The sequence below is a fragment of the Pleurodeles waltl genome, chromosome 2_1, assembly GCF_031143425.1.
Source record: "Pleurodeles waltl isolate 20211129_DDA chromosome 2_1, aPleWal1.hap1.20221129, whole genome shotgun sequence".
NCBI classification, from domain to species: Eukaryota; Metazoa; Chordata; class Amphibia; order Caudata; family Salamandridae; genus Pleurodeles; species Pleurodeles waltl.
In genome coordinates, this window is record NC_090438.1 from 284,064,401 (window position 1) to 284,087,308 (window position 22,908).

At 45.5% G+C, this 22,908-nt stretch overlaps 1 protein-coding gene across 17 annotated transcripts in view; it reads left to right on the top strand.

The window, feature by feature from the left end:
- The window catches only part of MAP7D3 (MAP7 domain containing 3), a 543,746-nt gene extending 521,059 nt beyond the window's left edge, over positions 1-22,687 (top strand). For all 17 annotated transcript variants that reach the window (XM_069212462.1, XM_069212464.1, XM_069212463.1 and 14 more), the window contains one exon: positions 21,323-22,687. In XM_069212462.1, the coding sequence (XP_069068563.1) occupies positions 21,323-21,330 (8 nt within the window). In that variant the 3' untranslated portion in view covers positions 21,331-22,687. The remainder of the gene's footprint in view (positions 1-21,322) is intronic.
- Positions 22,688-22,908: the final 221 nt, after the last annotated feature.

The following is a 22,908-nucleotide window of genomic DNA, read 5'->3' on the forward strand; positions in this document are numbered from 1 at the left end:
CGCCTAATTGCACAGTTTATACCAGGGATACAAAATCAACTCGCAGACAATCTCTCTCGAGATCACCAACAGGTCCACGAATGGGAAATTCACCCCCAAATTCTGAACACTTATTTCAAACTCTGGGGAACACCTCACATAGACTTGTTTGCGACAAGGGAGAACGCAAAATGCCAAAACTTCGCATCCAGATACCCACACAAACAATCCCAAGGCAATGCCCTATGGATGAACTGGTCAGGGATATTTGCTTACGCTTTTCCTCCTCTCCCTCTCCTTCCTTACCTGGTAAACAAACTCAGTCAAAGCAAACTCAAACTCATATTAATAGCACCAACTTGGGCAAGGCAACCCTGGTACACAACGCTGCTAGACCTATCAGTGGTACCCTGCATCAAATTGCCCAACAGGCCAAATCTGTTGACACAGCACAACCAAAAGATCAGACACCCAGATCCAGCATCGCTGAATCTAGCAATCTGGCTCCTGAAATCCTAGAATTCGGGCACTTACAACTTACCCAAGAATGTATGGAAGTCATAAAACAAGCAAGAAGGCCATCCACCAGGCACTGCTATGCAAGTAAATGGAAGAGGTTTGTTTGCTACTGCCATATTAATCAAATACAACCATTACACACAACTCCAGAACATGTAGTGGGTTACTTGCTTCACTTACAAAAATCTAACCTAGCTTTCTCTTCCATTAAGATTCACCTTGCAGCAATATCTGCATACCTGCAGACTACCTATTCAACTTCCCTATATAAAATACCAGTCATTAAAGCATTCATGGAGGGCCTTAGGAGAATTATACCACCAAGAACACTACCTGTTCCTTCATGGAACCTAAATGTTGTCCTAACTAGACTTATGGGTCCACCTTTTGAACCCATGCACTCCTGCGACATACAGTTCCTAACCTGGAAGGTGGCATTTCTCATAGCCATTACTTCCCTGAGAAGAGTAAGCGAGATTCAGGCGTTTACTATACAGGAACCTTTTATACAACTACACAAAAATAAAGTCGTCCTAAGGACCAATCCTAAATTTTTGCCAAAGGTTATTTCACCGTTCCATCTAAATCAAACAGTGGAACTTCCAGTGTTCTTTCCACAGCCAGATACCGTAGCTGAAAGGGCACTACATACATTAGATGTCAAAAGAGCATTAATGTATTACATTGACAGAACAAAAAACATCAGAAAGACTAAACAACTCTTTATTGCATTTCAAAAACCTCATGCAGGAAACCCAATTTCAAAACAAGGTATAGCCAGATGGATAGTTAAATGCATCCAAATCTGCTACCTTAAAGCTAAACGACAGCTGCCCATTACACCAAGGGCACACTCAACCAGAAAGAAAGGTGCTACCATGGCCTTTCTAGGAAACATCCCAATGCAAGAAATATGTAAGGCAGCCACATGGTCTACGCCTCACACATTCACCAAGCACTACTGTGTAGACGTGTTATCCGCACAACAAGCCACAGTAGGTCAAGCCGTATTAAGGACATTATTTCAGACTACTTCCACTCCTACAGGCTGATCCACCGCTTTTGGGGAAATAACTGCTTACTAGTCTATGCAGAACATGCGTATCTACAGCGACAGATGCCATCGAACTGAAAATGTCACTTACCCAGTGTACATCTGTTCGTGGCATCAGTCGCAGTAGATTCGCATGTGCCCACCCGCCTCCCCGGGAGCCTGTAGCAGTTTGGAAGTTACCTTCAATTATTTATATATGTATCATCTCAACCTTAAATAGGTGCATACTTAGTCACTCCATTGCATGGGCACTATTACTACAATTCAACTCCTACCTCACCCTCTGCGGGGAAAAACAATCGAAGATGGAGTCGACGCCCATGCGCAATGGAGACAAAAGGAGGAGTCACTCGGTCCCGTGACTCGAAAGACTTCTTCGAAGAAAAACAACTTGTAACACTCCGGCCCAACACCAGATGGCGAGCTATTGCTGAACATGCGAATCTACTGCGACTGATGCCACGAACAGATGTACACTGGGTAAGTGACATTTTCATTTCCTGTTCTACAATGTGTAGGCACTCACCTCCTGCACTCCGACATTAGCTGATTGGAAATGGCACTTGACTTAGGTAACCTCCACATTTAAAGTAATGTACTCTTGTTATAATGAGCAAAGATATATTCTCCATTTTATATACAGTTGACAATGATTGCATCTGGTTTGATGACTGAGTACTCCCATGTTCAGATTTAACACTGATATTTTATCATACCATCTAGAATCTGATAAACATGACACATCCACATCTCTTATACAGTATATTGTTATAGATACCTTGATCATCCATTCATAATGTTCATCGGGGTAATCTCCTATTGTTACTATTTGTATACATTGCTGTTATCTATTAAGGCATACCTCTCTACTAAGTTAGCTTCTAGGTCCGGCTGCTCGTGACCTCCATTACCTATCCAATGTCTCTGTATGGGTGGGATGGACTAGGGTGGGTTTTGACTTTTCCTTTGGCCTGCTATTTTCATCTTTCTCAAGTATTGGATCTTTCATAGATTCACATGCTCAAATCATTCTCCATCGTTGAAGTTGGATTCCCACAGTACCGTAACATAGTAGTATATATCATTCCCATAGGCTCTAATGGCAGTGAACAGTCTCTTTATTAACATATCATTGTCCTTTTTTTAATAATAAAAAAAGGACCAAACTTGAACTATGACAACTCCGGCAACAGCACCCTCCAGAACTCTCCCAAGAGGGATTGCATCCTTCAGGTTTTCTGCCATGTGTTGTGTGAAGAGTCTCCCTGAGCTCTGCTCAGTTTTGTCCTTACTCCAACCTACAATTCAGCTGAAAATGTCTGAAGCTTCCAAGAAAGGACTCTTCAAAAGTCCTGTGGGGGAAAAAAATGTCTTCATGTGGAGGGCTCACATAAGGAATGTCTTTACTGCCTCTGCCCCAGCCACCAGGTAAAGGGGTGTAAGATATGTAGAACCTTCTCTACAAAGACTAGGAGGAGAATAGAATAGGGAGGAGGTGCTACTTCTGTGGTTACAGAAGTCTAAGAGCCAAAAGACTACACTTCTGATGAGGACAGTGACACTTCAGAGAGGTCATGAAAAAGGGCGAGATCTTCTGAGGGAGCATCTGAGGATAGTAGAAAGGCTTTAAAATCTCTCCATAACGATGCTCTGAAAAAGGAGAAAAACACCATAACTACACAGAGACGGCCTTCTCTCAACCCTCTACTCCATATCAGAAATATGGAGAATCGTCTAAGGCTGCTACAAAAACATAATCAACATCATCACCGTCAATAGCTGTCTCATCGATGCTCCCATATAGTTAATGAGGATTCACCCACCGTCAACACTCTAGTCTATGACTACTCCGTCGACAGCATCACCGTTAACAGCAACACCAAGAAAGACACCGTCGACAGCGAAACCTTCATTGCCGACATTGACAACCCCACTTCCAGACATTGTGTCGATGGGATCATCGACGATGATTATAAAAATGGTCACCAGGACAATAACTCCAACACTAATGTCTCTTAGTACGGGCCCACCTTTTCCTCCATCGCATCTGTTAGATACAGAGGAGTCAGATGATGAAGGACCTTTTGGGCATGTGCACAGTCCTGAACTTTGGGTTAAATGTCAGAAAGATGATGGCAGATATGGTTATCATCAATATTATGCTACTCTGCCAAAGCTGCATTACGAACAACATCATCATAATCAACAACGACAGGAGGAAGTACAATTACCTGTCTCTTTGGTCTAGGATTTGTAAGCTATGTTGCAAGATTAGACAGAGATTTCCTGAAACAAATGAACATCAGGTACTACCACCTCAACTAGCTGTACCTACCATGCCTCAGTATATTCCACCACCTTTAACTGCCGGAATTACACCAGGACGACCCATAGCAGCACCACCTAGAGAGGACCCCTCCTCATTGGATGATGAAAGAGAAGGAGAGATACAGGAGAATGTTCCTCCACTGAATGAGTGGGATGACTATCTCATTCCAACACCCATCAGACTCTTCCCCAGAGTTGGGGGTTCATAACTTGATGGACCGAGCAGCGACAAACCAGATCGCAATGTTCCTAGGCTCTCTTCTGGATATGTTATTGTAGGAATCTGGCCTGGTGTAGGCTGTCTCTAAAAGCCAGGCTTTCTAGAGGTAGCTGTGAATGAGCAGCCAAGGCTTTTCTCGGAGACATACAAAGCTCATGCAATACCACTGTAGTCACACAGCACTTACACACATGAAAGAAAACACTTAGTGTTACAAAAATAAAGGTACTTTATTTTAGTGACACAATTACCAAAAAGTACAAGAGAGTCACACCGCCAATAGGAGGTAAAAAACACACTAGATATGTACACTAGTAATCAGTAATAGGCAGTGATAGAAGTCTGTTTAAATAACAACAAACAATAGAGACTCTGGGGGAGCCCAAACCTTATACTAAAAAAATTGAATGGGAATGCAGGACCCCCCACCTAAGTTAGTGGAATCTGTAGAGGTGAGCTGGGGGAACTGTGAAACCCCTAAAGGTAAGTACCACAGTGCCTCCTCCACCACTCCCTCCAACCAGAAGGAAAGGAGTAGGTTACTGGATTTTCCCCCAAACCACCCAGAAGGACTAAAAAGAAGATAATGCAACACCCAGTCAAGACTGCAAGAAACCAGCGGTGGATTCCTAAAGAGGAGAACCTGTGGAAGAAGGGGACCAAGTCCAGAAGTCACAGGAGTGTCGGGTGGTGGCAAGAGTCACTACCCACCCGTCTGTGGATGCAGGAGTTGGTCGACGGTAGGACGAAGGCAGTCAGCAATGCAGCCCCGTAGCAGGAGCAGAGTTACTGGAGGATGCAGTCGACGTCCTACACGGGATGGAACATTGCAGTTGGTCAGTGGCGTGGAAAAGCTACCAACAAGCCTTGGCAAAGGCAGAGGTCATGGTGAAGCAAAAGTGGAGCTGCTGGGCACCAGCAGGGTCCAGGAGGGCTCAACCCATGGGGGGGGGGGGAATATTGGGGGACCCTCAGCAAGGAAGAAAGACCACCGAAGAAAAGGCAGTTCCTACAGGAGACCCACTGGAAGAGGAACCAGGAGTCGCAGAGGAGCCCACAAGGCACAACTGGAGTAAGGGTCCCACGCCACAGGAGAAGCGCGGAGAGTGCTGTGCGTCGCAGGAAGGAGTGCTGGGGGCCAGGGCTGCACCGAACCTGAAGATCCCATGAAGGGTATGCCAACAAGCTTTGGTAGCTGCAAGAGACCTAGTGCACCGGAGTACTGTCCTGCATAGGAAGGCAAGGGCTTACCTCCACCAAAGTTGGACAGCTGGTGGAGAGGACCAAGGGGACCACTGCAGACCACCTGGATCCACACAGCAGAGTCTTCATCGTGGATGCAGATTGTTGGTTCCTGGAGGGTCCAGTCACAGTTCCAGTGGCCAGAAGTCGAAGTAGAGGTTGCAGAGGAGTCCCTCTGGAATCTTGCAAACCGAATCTGAGGACCCACCCAAGAGGGAGATACTAAATAGCCCTGAAAGGGGGTGTTGGTCATCTAGCCTGATGGCCACCTATCAGGAGGGGGATGTGACGACACCCGCCTGACCTGGCCACTCAGATGTTCCCAGAGGCCTCTGCCCACCTTGGATTCAAGATGGCAGAATCAAGGGACCCTCTGGAGGAGCTCTGTGCACCACCGCTTGGTGATGGACAGAGGAGTGGTCACTCCCCTTTCCATTGTCCAGTTTCGCGCCAGAGCAGGGACTGGGGGGTCCCTGAACTGGCCTACAGTCACATTTTACATGGGCTCCCTATGGGTGGCATAATACATGCTGGGGCCCATGGGGAATCCCTGGTACCCCAGTGCCCTTGGTACCATATACTTTGGGGTACCAGTATGCCAGATGTGGGGTGTGTGTTGTTCAAGCAATCAAATTTAAAGGGAGAGATCATAGTCACTGGGGTCCTGGTCAGCAGAAACCCAGTGAATACAGTCAACCACACTGACAACAGGCAGAAAATGGGGGGTGGGGGAGGGAGAATAGCCATACCAAGAAATTAGGTAACTACCTACACAATACCCCCACCCTCAAACGAAGGACAATAAGACTAACCTTGTCTACTTGAGTCTTCATTGTTTAAGTGGAAATATCTGGAGAGTCTATCTTCATTGTAGTGGTTACTCCCAGGTCTATGTTCCACTGTATAGTCCATTCCCTGTAGGTATATGGACCACCTTAACAGTTGGGGATTTTCACCTTTCATTTGTTTGAGCCAAAGAGGGGGCTTGTGGTCTGTCCGAACAAGGAAGGGAGTGCCAAACAAATATGGCCTCAGCTTCTTCATGGTCCAGGCCACAGCAAAGATCTCCCTTTCTGTGGCTGACCAACGCTTTTCCCTGGGTCGGTCAACCTTCTGCTTATAAAAGCTACAGGTTGGTCCTGGCCCCCATTGGTAAGTTGTGATAACACTGCTCCATCCCCTACATCAGAAGCATCTGTCTGAACTGCGAACTGCTTGGAGTAGTCAGGGCTTCCTAAAATAGGTGCCGAGCACATTGTCTGTTTGAGATCTTCAAACGCTTTTTGACAGCTAGCTGTCCATTAAACTTTCTTGGTCATTTTCTTTGAGGTGAAGTCATTAAGAGGAGCTACAATGGAGCCATAGTTCTTTATGGGCCTTCCTGCAACATCAGTGAGTCCAAATGATTTGCTTCTTCCCCTGCACTGGTTGAATCTGGCCTCCACCTACCAGGTGGCCCAGAAATACAACCTTCCCCTGCCCTGTCTGGCACTTAGAGACATTGATAATGAGGCTTGCATTCTGCACAGCCTCCAAACCATTCCACAGGTGGACCAAGTGATCCTCCCAGGTGGATCTAAAGAGAGCTATATCATCCACATAAGCTGCACTATAGGCTATCAATCATTCACCAGGCTCTGAAATGTGGCAGGTGCATTTTTTAGACCAAAGGGCATTGCAGTACAGTGAAAATGCCCTCCAATGGATATAAATGCTGTCTTAGGTTTAGTATCATTTGATAACTTAATTTGCCAATAGCCAGCAGTTAAATCAAATGTGCTCAGATACTTGACAGATGCCAGTGTATCTATTAGCTCATCTGCCCCAGGGATAGTCTTTGTGTCAGTATTGAGCCCTCTTTAGTAAACACAAAACCTCATTTCTCTCTTCCCATTCTGGGAGAGAGGTTTTGGGCCCAGGAGCTGTCTGTGTGCTAAATTACTCCTAGGTCCACCATCTTTTTCACTTCTGCTTTGATGCAGTCTATAACATAGAGGACAGTTTGCCCATAAAAAGTAACATCAATAAGCAATCTGACTGTGTATCAATGTATCAATGGTGTGTTCACACCTTGTGGTTTGTCCAGGTGTTAGAATGGTTCTAAGAACTGTCCCAGGAGATTCCTGCAGTCTTCTTTCGGTGACTCACAAAGGTAGTTAGCAAGGACTACCCCACCAACTAAGCCATCAGCTGTAGTGTGGGAGAAGAGGTCAGGGAGAGGTTCACATTCTTCTTCCTGTCCCTCATCAGTGGCCATGAGCAGGGTCATATCAGCCCTGTCATAGTAGGGCTTTTGGCGGTTCACATGAAGCATCCTGAGGGGGCTTCTGGGAGTGCCCAGGTCTGCTAAGTAGGTGACCTCACCCTTCTTTTCCACTACTGTGTGGGGACCATTCCACTTATCCTGGAGTGCCCTCGGAGCCACAGGCTCCAGGTCCCACACTTTCTGCCCTGGCTAGTAAACAGACAGTACAACCTTCTGGTCACGCCACTGCTTCTGCAGTTCCTGGCTGGCCTGAAGGTTTTTAGTGGCCTTTTTTATGTACTCAGCCATCCTTGATCTGAGCCCAATTACATAGTCCCCTATGTCTTGTTTAGGGGGCTTGAGAGGTTGCTTCCAGCCTTCCCTCACAAGAGCAGGAGGACAACTAACAGGGTGCCCAAATAGAAGTTCAAAAGGGTGGTAGCCCACTCCTTCTGAGGGACCTCCCTGTAGGCAAAAAGGAGGCATGGCAGTAGGACATTCCATCTCCTCCTGAGTTTTTCAGAGACTCCCATGATCATGCCTGTGAGACCTAGCAGCTTTTTGGCATGTCTCCCCTGTCTTTTTGCCTTTTGAACTCTTGGTTTTATGGTGTACCGGACTCTGTTTTTGCTGGTGTATTGTCTCTGCGCACTTTACCACTGCTAATCAGTGCTAAAGTGCACCCTATATAAAATGTACTGTTTATTAGTTTATCCATGATTGGCATATTTGATTTACTGGTAAGTCCCTAGTAAAGTGCACTAGAGATGCCTGTTGTGGCACGGCCACTCACCTGAAAACCAGGCTGTCTGCAGGGGCGATGGCTGTTCTCCCGGCCTTCTCTCGGTGCTGCTGATTGCACCAGGAGCCCCGACAGATGCCCCAAAAGAAAGGGGATTTGGAAAAAGAGAAAGAAGCACTGCACTCTTTTCCACCAGGTCCAGCCGGGTGTGGTTCTTTGGGTTATGGAGGACTCTCAGTGGAGTCCCTGGACATTGCATTTCTATGATGAACATACGGTATTGGTAAAGCTATGTGCTATTAAGAGACTGTTTCATACCATTCAAGAAAACATGCACTGGTCTCATTAAACAGCATTCAAAAAGGCATGCACTGATCTCATTAAATTTGTCTAATTTGGTTATCACAGCACATTCACCTGGTAATATCAGCAACTTGGCCCTCTCTCTCTTCTCACGGATGAATATATACAAACAGTGACGAAATCTGAATGTCTTAAACAAACTAGGAAGTTCTGCAAGTCTATTTCATGGATCTGCACTTTCACATTAGGTTTTCTATGATAAAACTACAACATAAAGCAAGTTGCTTTACCTCTAGCAAGAAAACTCATACATAAAGTAATCCTAGCACTGAATTGCGTAATCACTATTAACATAAAATGAATTGCAGTGCCAAAAGCAAGTAAACTCACACATAAAGTAATCCTAGCACTGAATTGTGTAATCATGATTAGTACAAAAAAAATAAACAAGTGGAGGATAGTGAAATTCTGTCACAGTTTTCAGTTACAAAACAAAAGTTGTCAAGGCCCCCACGCTAAATCTATTATTCAACTCTCATCAAGGCCCCACTCATAAATCATGTCTCTGTCCTTAGAAGAGGCTTTTCAAAGTCTCAAGAAGGCGAGAGTGCAATCAGTCTCAGTTTTCAGCTTTCCCCAAAAAACAAAGCAACCATAATAAAATTCTACACAACAGATTCCAGACAGCATGCTCCACTTAGCTGACAGAAGTGTATTCTTTCCAGAAGATCTCTGCTGAGGCTCTTTGCTGCCAGCCAAGTCAAGAGGGCAGCCAGTGAGTCCTGGAGGAAATTCCAGAGAGCAGAAGGCTTTCCTTGCCAGATAGGAAGAAAGCCAAGCAGTCATGTGCGCACAGCAAGAGTATTTATAGCCAGCATGACTCATGTTTTTGAAAACAGGAGGCAGCTGCTCCCTGGAGTCCTTGGGGGCGTGGTGGTTGCCTGGCAACCAATAAACAAGTGAACCTGACACATTCAGAAGCACAAGGACTTGACACAGTCACATGTGTTCAACAAGCATTGTGAAAACAGCTTATATTGTGTGACAAGCATTGGTAACATCAAGTACATATCAAACATTGGCAATATCTATCCTGAAATGAAGACAGTACAATGACGTTTCAAGCAACCCAGTGGTGCTGCACACAAGATTAAAACAACGCCCGTGAGGATGTTGACAAATTAGGCAGAGTTGTTGTGTCTTGACAATGCCCAGGGACTGTAAACAAATGCTATTAGTGGGCCTGCGGGACTGATTGTGCCACCCACATGAGAAGCCCTTTAAACATGGCTCAGTCTGCCACTGCAGTGTCTGTATGTGCCGTTCTAAACTGCCACTTGCCAGGCCTAAACCTTCCCTTTTACTACATGTAAGGCACCCCTAGGGTAGGCCCTAGGTAGTTAATGGGCAGGATGCAGTGTATGTTAAAGGTGGGACATGTACTGATGTGGGTCACATGTCCTAACAGTGAACTACTGCTAAATTCAGTCTTTACTGTTGCAAGGCCTGTCTCTCAAATAGGTTAACATGGGGGCTGCCCTCAAATAACTTTAAAGTGCAGATTCCCTTTGAGAGCTTATAGAAATGTGGAGTTTGGGGTCTCCAAACTCACAATTTAAAAATGCATATTTTATTGTATTTGGTTTTTAGAGTGTTAGTTTGAAAATTGCACTTTTAGGAAGTAGGAATTTTCTTGCTTAAACCATTCTGTGACTCTGCCTGTTTGTGGATTCCCTGTCTGGGTCAGTATGATAGTTGGGCTGTTTACACCTCTCCTTTAGACAGTGACACAAAGGGAGCAGGGGTGCAGCCTGCATATCCTGATGAGCCATCTGAGCTAGAGTGGAGGGAGGCGTGGTCACTTACACCTGAAAGGACTGTGCCTGCCCTCAACCATGCAGTCCCCAGCCCCCTGGTGTGTGTCTGGGGCCTGGCCTGGACAAGGAAGGATCTTGTAAACAACTGAGACTTTCCTTTGAAGTTGCCAAATTAAAGGCAGAAAGGAGTATAAGTATTGGACCCAGGACTTTTAGAATCTTTCTGGAATCAAGAGGGACCTCTGCCAAGGAGAAGAGCTGGAGGAGGAGTACTGTCTCTTTGCTGTTTTGCTTTGCTGGATTGGCCTGCAGTTGCTGTGTCTCCCTTAAAAGAGAGCAAAGTGTGAACTTTGCTGTGTATCCTGCTTGACAAAGATCTCCATGGGCTTGGAGTGGAGCTTGCCTCCTGTTGGAAGTCTCAGGGATATCAAAGACTTCAGTTTCATCTTCCTACAGCACCAGAGGCCTTTGATAACCTAAAAAAGGCTATGTGCTCCACTCCAATTCTTAAAATCCCAGGCTATTCCAGACAATTCATTGTCCGGACTGATCCTTCTAAAATAGGAATAGGAGCAGTGCTTTTGCAACTTAACTCAGAGGGCCAGGATCAACCTGTAGTTTTTATCAGGAAAAAAGGTTGACCCCCCGGAGAAAAGTGTTGATCAGCCATTGAGAGGAAGGCCTTTGCTGCAGTCTGAGCCTTGAAGTTGAGGCCATACCTGTTTGCTTCTCACTTCATTGTTCAAACAGACCACCAGCCCCTCCTCTGGCTTAAACAGATGAAAGGTGAGAACCTTAAACTTTTGAGGTGGTCCATTTCCCTACAGGGGATGGACTTTTCAGTGGAAATTAGACCTGGAAGTAACCATGCCAATGCAGATGGACTCTCAGGATATTTCCGCTTAGATAATGAAGACTCAACTGGGCAAGATTAGTCTCATTACCTTTAATTTGGGAGGGGGTTATGTGGGAAAGTACTGTCTTTCTAGCATGGTTACCCTTGCTTTTTGGCTGATGTCAGTGTGTTTCGACTGTGGTTCACTGGGATCCTGCTCTACATTTGGTTGCTGTTAAACTTTTTACACCCACAGTTGGCACACTGATATATGGCACTTAGGTACCCAAGTCATTGGTACACCAGGGAACCCCCAACGGCTGCAGCATGTAGTGTGCCACCCATGGGAGCTCATGCAAACTGTCTGAAGGCCTGCCATTGCAGCTTGCGTGAAATGGTGCATGCCACCTCTCACTTAAGATATAAGACTTGCCTTATATCCTGGTCACTGAGCTTAGCCTTTGTAAGTCACCCCTCTGGAAGGCCCTTCACCCAAGGGCAGGCTGCATGTCCCTAACTGAGGGTACCCTTGCATGAGCAGGGTACTTCTACAAACCCCTGTCTACATTCCCTGGACTTTGTAAGTGCGGGGAAGCCATCTTAAGGTATGTAGTGTACACTGGTCAAACAGAGTGGTCCAACTACATAATGGCTTCTCCAAATCAAGGCACGTTTGGTATCAAACATGTTGGAATCATGCAACTACACCGATTCCAATGTTAGTTGCATGATCCCCTATACTCTGGTGGTTCCTCAGAGGATCCCCCAGTTCTGCCGGTACAGCCTTACGGGGTCTGGCTGCCAGCCCACTCTACTGCCGACCCCAGACACTGTTCTGTCCTCCTCCTGTTGAGCCTGGCTCGGGCAGAGGAAGGCAGAACAAAGGATTTCCTGAAAGGGAGAGGTGTGGCCACCTCCCCCTGTGTATTGGGTGTCTAAGGGCTGGGATGAGGTGGCTTCTGAGCACCACCAGACTGCTTTGAAGGGCACATTTGGTGCCCTCCTTGCATAATCCGGTTTGCACCCATTCAGGAACCCCCGATTCCCGCTCTGGTGGGAAACTGCACAAAGGACATGGGATTGACCACCCCCCACCCCCCGTCCAACTCCTCCCCTAGGGAGGTGCACAGAGCTCTGCCACTTGGCCACGTGATTCTGACATCTTGAAAATTGGATGTTCAGAAGCCCCTGGGAGAATCTGACTGGTTAGACCAGGTAGATGACGTCCCTTACCCCCTCTGATAGGTGGTTCACTGCAGAGAGTGACCAACCCCCTTTTAGGGTTACTTAAGGTCTGCTTCACCGGTGGTGGGTTTGTGGCCTCCTCTGGGTTCGGCCCGTCTTCTGACCAACTAGGGAGACTGAGGTCCCCTGCTCCTACTACTGGACTGGAACCCTTGTGTACTGCAACTGTTGCTCTTCCAAAGGCTTGTTGTCTCTTTCTCCACGAGATGTTCAGGTGCCTAGAAGCCCCGACCTTTAGCACTCGAAGATCAACTCCTGCAACGTGGGACCTCTGTTTTCTTTTGCTGTTGAGGCCTCCTTGTGACTTCTTGTGTCCATCACTTGTGGGTCACTCGTGGGGGCTCCAGCGACTTCTGGTCTTCCCGTGTGCTGATAGCCAGCCCTGACTCCCCTCAAAGGAAGCGTCCTCTGGACCATGCTGGTCCCCAAAACTTTGCAAATACATCTTCAGCTCCCGCTTGCATTTGCCAGTGCTTGTTGGGGGCCTCGCTGGTCACTGACCCTACTGCAATCCAGCAGCCATTGAGGGATAGCTTGAGGTGACTCCTGGGATCTTCTGCAGCTCCTGGACCCTGAAGCTGGACTTCTACCTCCGCCGACTTGCAGGAACTTCACCTCTAGGAGGGTGGGCATTGCCACCTGCACAACCTGGGCGCCTCCAAGTGTGCTAGACTCTGTCCCCCTTCCTTTTCAGGTCCTCCACGTCCGTAAGCTGTCCCTGGGTTCCCTCGGCCTGGTCCACGGGTCGCAACAGCAGCTGGACAATCTGAGGCTTCCATTGACTTAAGTGAAAGTCCCTTCTCCCCTTCCTATCTGGGTCCCCTGGTGTAGGTACTCCTGTCTTCTGGGTATTCTGGGGTGGGGGATGTTTTCTTCTTTCCGCAGCTCCTGGCTAACTACCATAATCACCTTGGTTGGGTTCACTATTTCGCATTCCATTTACTTAGTGTATGGTTTGGCCTTCCCATAGGGCCCTGTACATTTTATGCTATTTCTGCTTGTTATTTTGTGTATATATATATATATGGTGTGTACACATCTTCAAAGGGAGATATACCAATGCTAGTCTAGTAGTAGTGCTGTGATAAAGAATACTTTTTTTTAAAAAATTTTTTTTAGGACTTGTGGTATTACAAGTGCTTTACATTCCTCCTGGATAAGCTTAAGCTGCTCTCCTCAGCTAACCGTAGAGCACTTTTGCTACTGGGCACCTATTCACAATCACTAAGGGTTGCCTGGACTCAGTATAGGGTGCCACACCATAGGTGTACATCATAAACTGAGCCTGCCTCCTACAGGCGCGGCAAAGCTTAACATAGAGATGTTGGTTCCTACACCTACCAAATCTGTTATCCTTGAGATGCTTCACCAACGATCGGTGTCAAGCCCCCTACTTCCATTGGTGCCAGGATTGTTGGGAGCCCACAATGAAGGTTTTTCTCACCCTAGCAACCACCAAAATGGCTCCTTCAAGGCTACAGAAGTAATTAGACTCTGTGGGTCACAAAGGTTTGTGACATGGCTGCAACCACCATGAAAGCGAGCAGTACCACCGCCCTCCTGGGTAGATATGATAGAGCGCTGTGGACAATTTGCTGATGATCTTCCCTGGATAAGAGAGGGGATTTCCTGGCGATAGTAAACAAAGGGCTCATGGTATGAAACCAAATCATCGGCACCGTAGCAAATTCCTCGATGTTAGCAGCTCATGAATATTGTCATGGCATAGCTTTGAGATGACATTCTTGACTATGGCTCACATCATTAAAATCGGAGTCACAGCAAAAGACTGAAACTTCCATTTTCTTGATCTACCCTCTTCGGCAGCCACACGGATGACGAGATGGCTTGCATGAAGTCGTAAATGGAAACCCTAAAGGCTGACTGCCTTGAAAGAACAAAGGCATGCCTTCAGGCCTTTCCAACGTCTGTTTTACCCTCAAAGTGTTCAAACCCATTATTGGTGCCAGAGTCGCCACTGCAATAGCGACCTTACCAGCAGCACCAACAACTAAGACAATCTTGAGGGCAAGCTTCCCAGCAAATCACTCAAGGAGGTAAACCAGCAACAGGTGCCAATGAATCTTCCCTTCCCCCTCTTCCATTACCCCCTCCGGTAGGGGGACACATGACATACTACTGGCAGAGTGGCAAAAGATCACAAAAGACTCCTGGGTGCTGAATATTGTTCAAAGTTTGTGTTGTCTCAGATTCACCAGCTCTCCACCAACTATACTACCAAAACCATCTAACCATCATTTACACATGCTTCGGAAAGAAGTCTACATCTTGCTGCAGAAGCATGCAGTGGAGTTTGTCCCCTACAAACAGTGGGGAACAGGCATCAACTCTAGATACTTTCTGGGGAAGAAAAAAGACAAGAACGAGTTCAGACCCATTCTCGACTTAAAAACAGTCAACAGATAGATTCGGAGAGAGAAATTTCGGATGCTGGCATTACATCAGAACTATCACCAACTAAGCCAGGGAGATTGGCGCCAAGATTCGTATTTTCATATACCTATTACAAAGAAACATCGCAAATTCTTGAGGTATGTAGTGGGACAGGACCACTATCAATACCAGATCCTTCTATTTAACCTCAGTCAGCTTAAAGAACTTTCTCCAAGTGCATGGCAATATTGGCTGTGCATCTTAGAAGGAACCTAATCTTAGTCTGTCCCTATCTAGATGATTGGCTCATCAAAGCATCACCTTTACAAGAAGCCCACCGACATTATAACTGGATTTGCGAGGTCCTTTAATGGTGCTCTACTCTGGTTCAGACTCTGCAAATTTAGGAGCCAACATTGACACTATGCAGGCAAGAGTGTCTCCTTCGGAGGAGAGATTTTCATTGATCAGTTGGAAATGCACTCTAATAAAAGCCTCTTATTCCACAGTGAGGTGAGTTGCCTCCCTTCTTGGCTTCATGGCCTCATTTATCTTCCTTATTCTGAATGCATGCCTTCACATGCGTCTCCTTCAGGAATGTCTCAAGGACCAAGAAGATCAAGCGACAAGCAACTGGGAAGACCAGATCATCCTCCCACCTCATGTGAATCAGTCTCTGACAGGGTGGTGCTCTCCGACCAACCTTCTTTACGGGGTGCCTTTCCATCAACAGGCTCCTTCTCAAACCATGGTAACCAATGCATAGTTGCTGGGTGCTGGGGTGAGGAGTCCACATGGATCATTTCCAGATTCAAGGCAAATGGTCTCCGAAGCAAATGACCTATCACATCAACGCCTCGAGCTCCAGGCAGTCCGTCTAGCTCTCAAAGCTTTTTGCCCGTCCTGCAAGATCCAATCCCTGCCTGTTCAGACAGACAATACAACCACCATGTACTACCTCACCAACTGGGGGGGGGGGGGGGGCAAGGGTTGGTGGACACGGGCCAACCCGCAGAATACGGCAACTCTCCTCCCAGGTGTGCAAAATGTGAAGGGAGATGCCCTCAGCAAGTCCCTGCAAGAAAACCATGAATGGGTCCTTCACAACGATATTGTGGGGCTCTCAGCAGGTCCACTTGTTCACCACCACAGAAAAAAAAAAATGCCAAGACTTCACCTCGAGGTACTTCCAACCAGGAACCCTGGGGGAATGCCCTGTTGAACTGGTCAGGCAAATTTCTCTATGCCTTTCCTCCAATCCCTCTGATCCCGGCAGTCTTTCTCAAGCTGTCCCACTTCAGAGCCAGACTCGTCCTGATAGCCCCGGAGTGGCCACAGCAGTGGTGGTTCATGGACCTCCTTCACCAGTCGCAGCTTCCACATCTCAAGCTGCCATGCCGTCCAGACCTACTAACAAAGTTCGGAGGCCAGATTGTTCACCAGATTCTCTGGTCTTTGTATTTAGCAGCATGACGTCTGAGGTAGTGCAATATTGACACCTGAACCTGCTGCAAGACTGCGTTAACATTGTTAAAGAAGCTAAACGGCAGTCAACCCACACAGCTTATGCCTCCCGGTGGAAGAGATTCTGCATTTGGTGTTCTTCTAAGAATGTAGACTCTACATCTTGCTAGGAATACGCCATCCTTCCCTACCTTCTCTATTTGGCTAAATCTGGCTTACAATTCTTTTCCGGACACGTTCTCTTGGCAGCACTTACTGTCTACATAAAATGTCCTTCACATACCTCTTTTTTTCAAAATCCCAGTAATTAAAGATTTCCATGAGGGATTCAAAAATGTCTTCCCTCCCATTAGACGTTGTCCTCCTCCCTGGAAACTTAACATAGTCCTTTCACGTTTAAAGCAAAATCCTTTTGAACCTATACATAAGGCATCCCTACAGTATCTCTCTTGGAAAGCAGCTTTCCTTGTAGCGATCACATCAGCTCGTACGGTTAGCGAAATCCAAGCGTTATATGCTAATGATCCTCATATCCTTTTCCACTCTAATTAGGTAGTTCTCAGAACCCACCTGAAATTTCTTCCCAAAGTTATTTTGGATTTTCATGTCAATCAGATGATTTCTTTGCCAACCTTCTTTCAGAATCCTTCTACACCAGAAGAGAGAGTCCTTCATTCCCTAGGTGTAAGGAGTCCTTTGTAAATTTATCTAGACAAGATGCACAACTTGCGCAGATCGGACCAACTTTTCATCCGTTATGGCTCGGTCTGTACAGGTTTGGCCACTTCCAAACTATCCATCGCCATCTGGATAGTATCCCGCATATTTTTGTGATATGAGAAGGCCAAAAACCATTTGTTGGTAAGATCTAAGGAACATTCCTACAGCTGCTTTGATTAAAAATGTCCCTATTGCCGAAATTTGTAAAGAAGCTACATGGAAGTCTCTTCGTACATTCACCAAACACTACTGTTTGAATTCAGATGCTAGAGCAGATGCTCCAGTAGGACAAGCCTCCATCAGAAATGTATTTGCCTAATCCAGTCTTAACTTCTCTCCTCTGTTCTTTCCACTGTTATTATTAGGGGTGGGCTTGCTATTCCATTCAAATGCTTAAGACTATCAATGAAGATCCCCTGCGAGAGAGAGAATAGTTCCTTACCTGTAACTCCAGATGTCTCTTATTTGAATCTCTATTGAAGGTATAAGCAACCCTCCTTCCTCCCCGGGGGACAGAGCAAAGGAAGGTATTGGAGTTTCCTATCACTGTCACTTATCAAAAAGAACTGAAGCAACTACCACCTGGTGAGCATGATGGGATACAGGTAGTCTCTGAAGTCTCAAAGGCACAGTCACTGTTTTACGCTCACATAATAGCAGCCTCTGGGGCTACACTGTCCTTATATTCCTCCTCTTACTTTTTCAGAAAAGGGTTTGTGAAGGAGATTTGAGCTGTTTTGTAAAACATTCACCTCAAATTAGACATTTATGTGGGTTTTATGACCCTTTTCTAAGTACAATCTAAAGAATTGCACAACTGTAGCCTTTTTGCCTAGGCTGCATAGTATGTTCTTCCTTAAATGTTTCTACAGGCCTTCCTGAATTAGGGTGAATGTCTACACTTGAGGTATTATATAAAGAAGTGCTCCAGGGATACCTGCATGTGGATGGAACCATTCAAATGCTTATGACTTTAATGGGGATTCCCCTACGAGAGAAATGGAGTTACAGGTAAGAAACTATTCCTTCACAGTGCTTCCCTTTGGCCTTACCAGTGCCCCTCGAGTGTTCACAAAGGTGATGGTGATGGTTGCAGCTCACCTGTGGAGATAAGGGTGCCAGTGTTCTTCTATCGGGACAGCTGGCTGTTGAAGGTGGGCTCACCCCAGGATGTTGCCTCCCACCTCCAGACTGTGGCAGATCTCCTGCACTATACGTGTGCCGAAGTCACACCTGATTCCCCCCTCAAACACCCCTGTTCATCAGAGCTGTTTTGGACACTGTGTAGCTTTGGGCTTATACTCCCGAATGGAGAGCCCAGGATATTCAGGCTATGATACCAGTGTTTCAACTTCTAACCTTAGTTTTGGTGAGGGTGACTCTGAGGCTGCTGGTCCTCATGGCCTCTTGCTCCTGACACATGCCCTCTGGCATATGCAGGCTCTGCAGTGAAACCTGAAGATCCAGTTGTGCAACATCAGGGGAATCTCTTGAACATGGTCCAGATCTTGGAAGCAACTCCAAAAGATCTGTAGAGCTGGTTAACTACCAGCGATTGGGTCAGCAGCAGACCCCTCTCCCTTCCCCAGCCTGATCTTGTAGTGGTGACAGATGCATCACTTCTCGAGTGGGGTGGCCATCTTGGAGAGGTGGAGATCAGAGGCCTGGGCTCCACATCAACCTACTGGTGCTCTGAGCAATCCGTCTGGCCTTAAAAGCGTATCTGCCCTCCATCAAGGGAAGGCTAGTGCAGGTGTTCACAGACAACACCACCGGCATGTGGTACTACAACCAACAGGGTGGGGCGGTGGACCCTTTGTGAAGAGGCCCTGCATCTCTGGGCATGGCTGGAATGTCACAGTATATTCCTGGTGGTTCAATTCATGGAGGGCTCTCAACGCCAGAGCAGACAAACGCAGCCGAAGATGCCTATCGGATCACAAATGGTGTTTCCATCTGTAGGTGGTGCAAGAACTCCTTAAGAAGTGGTGAGAGCATTGGTTAAATTTGTTCACTGCCACTGAGAACGTGCAATGCCAACAGTTCTGCAAGCTGGAGTTTCCAAGGCACCTCTCGCTCGGAGATAACTTTTTGTCTCAAGTGAAGCTCAGGCCTCCTTTATGCCCATACCACTCCTGCCCAGAGTTCTAAAGAAGATCAGGAACAACCATGCCCAAGTCCTCCTTGAGGCTGCAGATTGGGCTTGAAAAGTGAGAGCTGTTGAACATGGCCATTGGTCCTTCGATCAGGCTGACACTGCAAGAGGATCTTCTGTCACAGCAGCAGGGGGAGAGTTCTCCACCCAAGCCTGTCAATGTTCTGCCTTCATGCGTGAAGATTGAGTGGCGACAGTTGACAGAATTTGACCTTCCGCCCCAAGTGTCCAGTGTTATTTTGGCAGACAAGTGTCCCTCTCCCAAGACTGTATATGCCTCCAGATGGTAGAAATTTGTGATATATTGTACAGAAAAGTCCATTGCCCAGCTTTCCGCTTCCCTTACTGATGTTCTTCTTTTTATTCTCACCTTTCGCCCAGCAGGGCTCTACTTGAGGCACTGTAAAGGGTTACCTTTCAGCTCTGTCTGCCTTCTTGCGGGTGCCTGACCAACACTCTTTATTTAAGTCACCTATTGAAATAGCTTTCTAAAGAGTCTTGTACATATGTTCCCCCCATCTTTAATTTTGTTTCAGTGGGACCTAATTTGGTCCTCACATTCTTGATGTGTGCTCCTTTCAAGCATCTTAATTGTTCCCTCTGGCTGCTCACAATCAAAACAGCATTTCTCATGGCACTTACATCTGCCCAGAGGGTGAGTGAGCTGCAGGATTTCTTGATCATCCAAGCCACCCTACTTGTCTGTTTTTCAAGACAAACAGATGCTTCACACTAGGGCTTCTTTCCTCCCGAAAGTGTTGACACCATTTCATGTGGAACAACTGTCACATTTCTAACTTCAACACACCTCCTCATCCCTCTAAGGAAGAGGAGAGACCCCACTGTCTGGACCCAAAAAGAGTGTTGCCGTTCTACCTTGATTGCACGTGGATGACCAACTAGATATGTTGGTATGAAGAAAGGTCAGACAGTGCAAAAACTGACTATCTCCTGATGGGTTGTTCTTTGCATCAAAATCTGCTATACATTAGCCAAGAAGCAACCCCCTGAGCTCTTGCTGGCTCATTCCACCATAGCCAAAAATGCAACCACATGTCTGCAGAAATTAGCATTTTGCCCATTCGGTCCTGCAGGACTTTGTTTAAATTTGTCAGCAGGCCAACCACAGGGGTTGGTGTTGCTTGGGTATTTTTTTTCCAAGGTAAGGAGTCTGCGGATAGAAGTCTCTGTCAGATGAACAAGTTACCTTCGGCCTTACCTGATACGCCTTATGTGGTGGAGACAGTATCTAGTTGCATATTCCTTACCGACGTGCCATCCTACCCGCACTGCAGACAGATTTCTAGAGTTAGGAATGATCACTTTCAGGGCCCTAGTTTGGACACACCAGTGTCAATGCACTTCATGGCTCCTTGCTCCTCGTGTGGAAAGTTGTGAAAAGTAACTGACTCTAGTGTGCTGAGTTGGCACATATATAGGTGATGCAGACGTCACTTCTGGCGCTGACCCGATTGATGCCACCGACCAGCGTGCAAGGGTACTGCACAAGAAAAGATTCCAGCTCCAGTCTGACACCTGGGGAAATTCAAAGGTAAGGAATCTGCAGCGAGATATTGTCTCTACCAGATAAGGCATTTCCGAAGTTAACTTATTTGTGTCTGTGGTAGGTTGGCACCCATTTAGACACTGCGTGCGTCACTTTCGATGTGGTTGATGCGCCACACAAAGCCAATTAACGCCACCGACTGGTCCGTGGGTATACTGCTCAAGAAAATTTTTCGGATCCAGTCTGACTCCTGGCGAAGTGTCAAAGATAAGGAATTTAAGGCTAGATAAAATCTCATCTAAGGTGTTACCGAAGGTAAGTAACTTATTCCCTATGTATATCTCAAACTCTTTATAACCAATATTTTAATATCTGGTAGAATGCCTACCTATACGCTTATATGTACTCTACTCCTCTAATTTGACATACCATTATTCTTGGTTGTTTTGTTCTGCAAAAATCATTAAAGTTGTTCTGAAATTTAAAAATATTTCACTTCACAAACATGACTCTGCTATTGACTTTTTTCTAACTGCATGTTCTCTTTTAACAGATATTTGACGAAAAAGAGCTGATGCAAATCTGTGATTGCACTTTCATTACTCGTGCTCCAAACAAAGTGCTAAACGCCGTGTTTTGAGATGCTGCTTAACTTTGTCCAGAATCCACTTACAAGAAAAAAATGGGGGGAAAAGAAATGTCTGACTGTTTTTGCCATGTGATCAAGAGGAAATTATCAGTTTGTGCGTTTCTTTTCTTTAACAACATTTCCTATTTAATTATCACTTTAACCATATATAAAGGTTTCCAGTAAAACTTTAGACAATTGTTTTCTTATTGGGGAAATGTGCAAGTTGGCAGTGGGAGACTTAAACTGTTGAAATACGGCCAAAGGAGGCCATTGTTTGTTTGTTCTGTTTCATTACAAACAGGAGAATCTTGTTTATAGATGCTTAACTGCAACATTCGAAGCAAACACACTTTTCAAGGACTTATTTTTGATATGTTGCATTTTACATTGTGATCTGAATGCATCAGCGACGATATTGGTAGTTTCATATTTCATGTTATTTACCATGATTGTTTGTAAATATGTTTATAAGTGTTCCGACCACATCCATTAAATGGTTTTACAATATATGTCAGTACATATGCACTAAAATGCTGAGATAGTTATGCTCTTTTTATGTGTTTGTCACGATGCTGTTCTCCAATGCGTTTTGTGAAATGTTCTTTTGGCTTTCATGTATTTAAGTTACCCACATGTAAGTATTATTTTAATGTGTATAAACAGTATTAGGCCACTGTCTACTTGTTTTGTTCTTCTGGTCTAAGGTTTTTGGTAACTGCAGTTTTGCATCTGTACTGTATTCCCGTGCCTGCTAAAATAAACTAAAAGTCTTTATTAAGTGACACGTTTAGAAATACATAAACTTGCTTTTTATAGCATGAAGTCAATATCATTAAAATGGACGCTTACTAGCAAATCTTTGATTGCTCTAATACTTTAGCTTGAATTGTATTGAAGAGACCATTTTATTCAATAAATAGTTTCTAAATACCCTTTCCGATACTCACTAGGCCTCTCCCTTCGATGACATGAATAGCTGATGAATTTGTCATACTTTGATGCAGCAATTAGAATGAGACTAAAGCTGTCGATCTCAACATGTCTGTTACAAAGCGTATGTTTTTTCTAGTTACTGATACCTCGCCATTCTAAACTTGGCATCGTTGTTTTAGACTAGTTCAGTGCCTTAGATAAAATGTTTTTTATGAAAGCAATGTAATTCTGGCAAAGACAATCAATCTAACAAAGAAATGCTACATTTTCTGTGCAAATGTTATTGTTGAATGCTTGACTTACGTCTGTTTATGTAAATATGTCTGCACTGTTAAATAAACTTTGCAACTAAAACTTATTTATTTATTTTAGCAGAAGATTAATAGTTCTTAGCTAAACATTCCCATTTTGCCTGGAACTCTGTTCATTTGTAAATTTCCCAAAGTGAATGGCCGAAAAGAAGTCAAGTAAATGAGTAAACACAATTGCATTAAAACTTGATGACCAATACTAATACATATTTTACCACACGTTGTCATGTTATTAATTTGTACAGCTTGCATTCTGCCATTCAG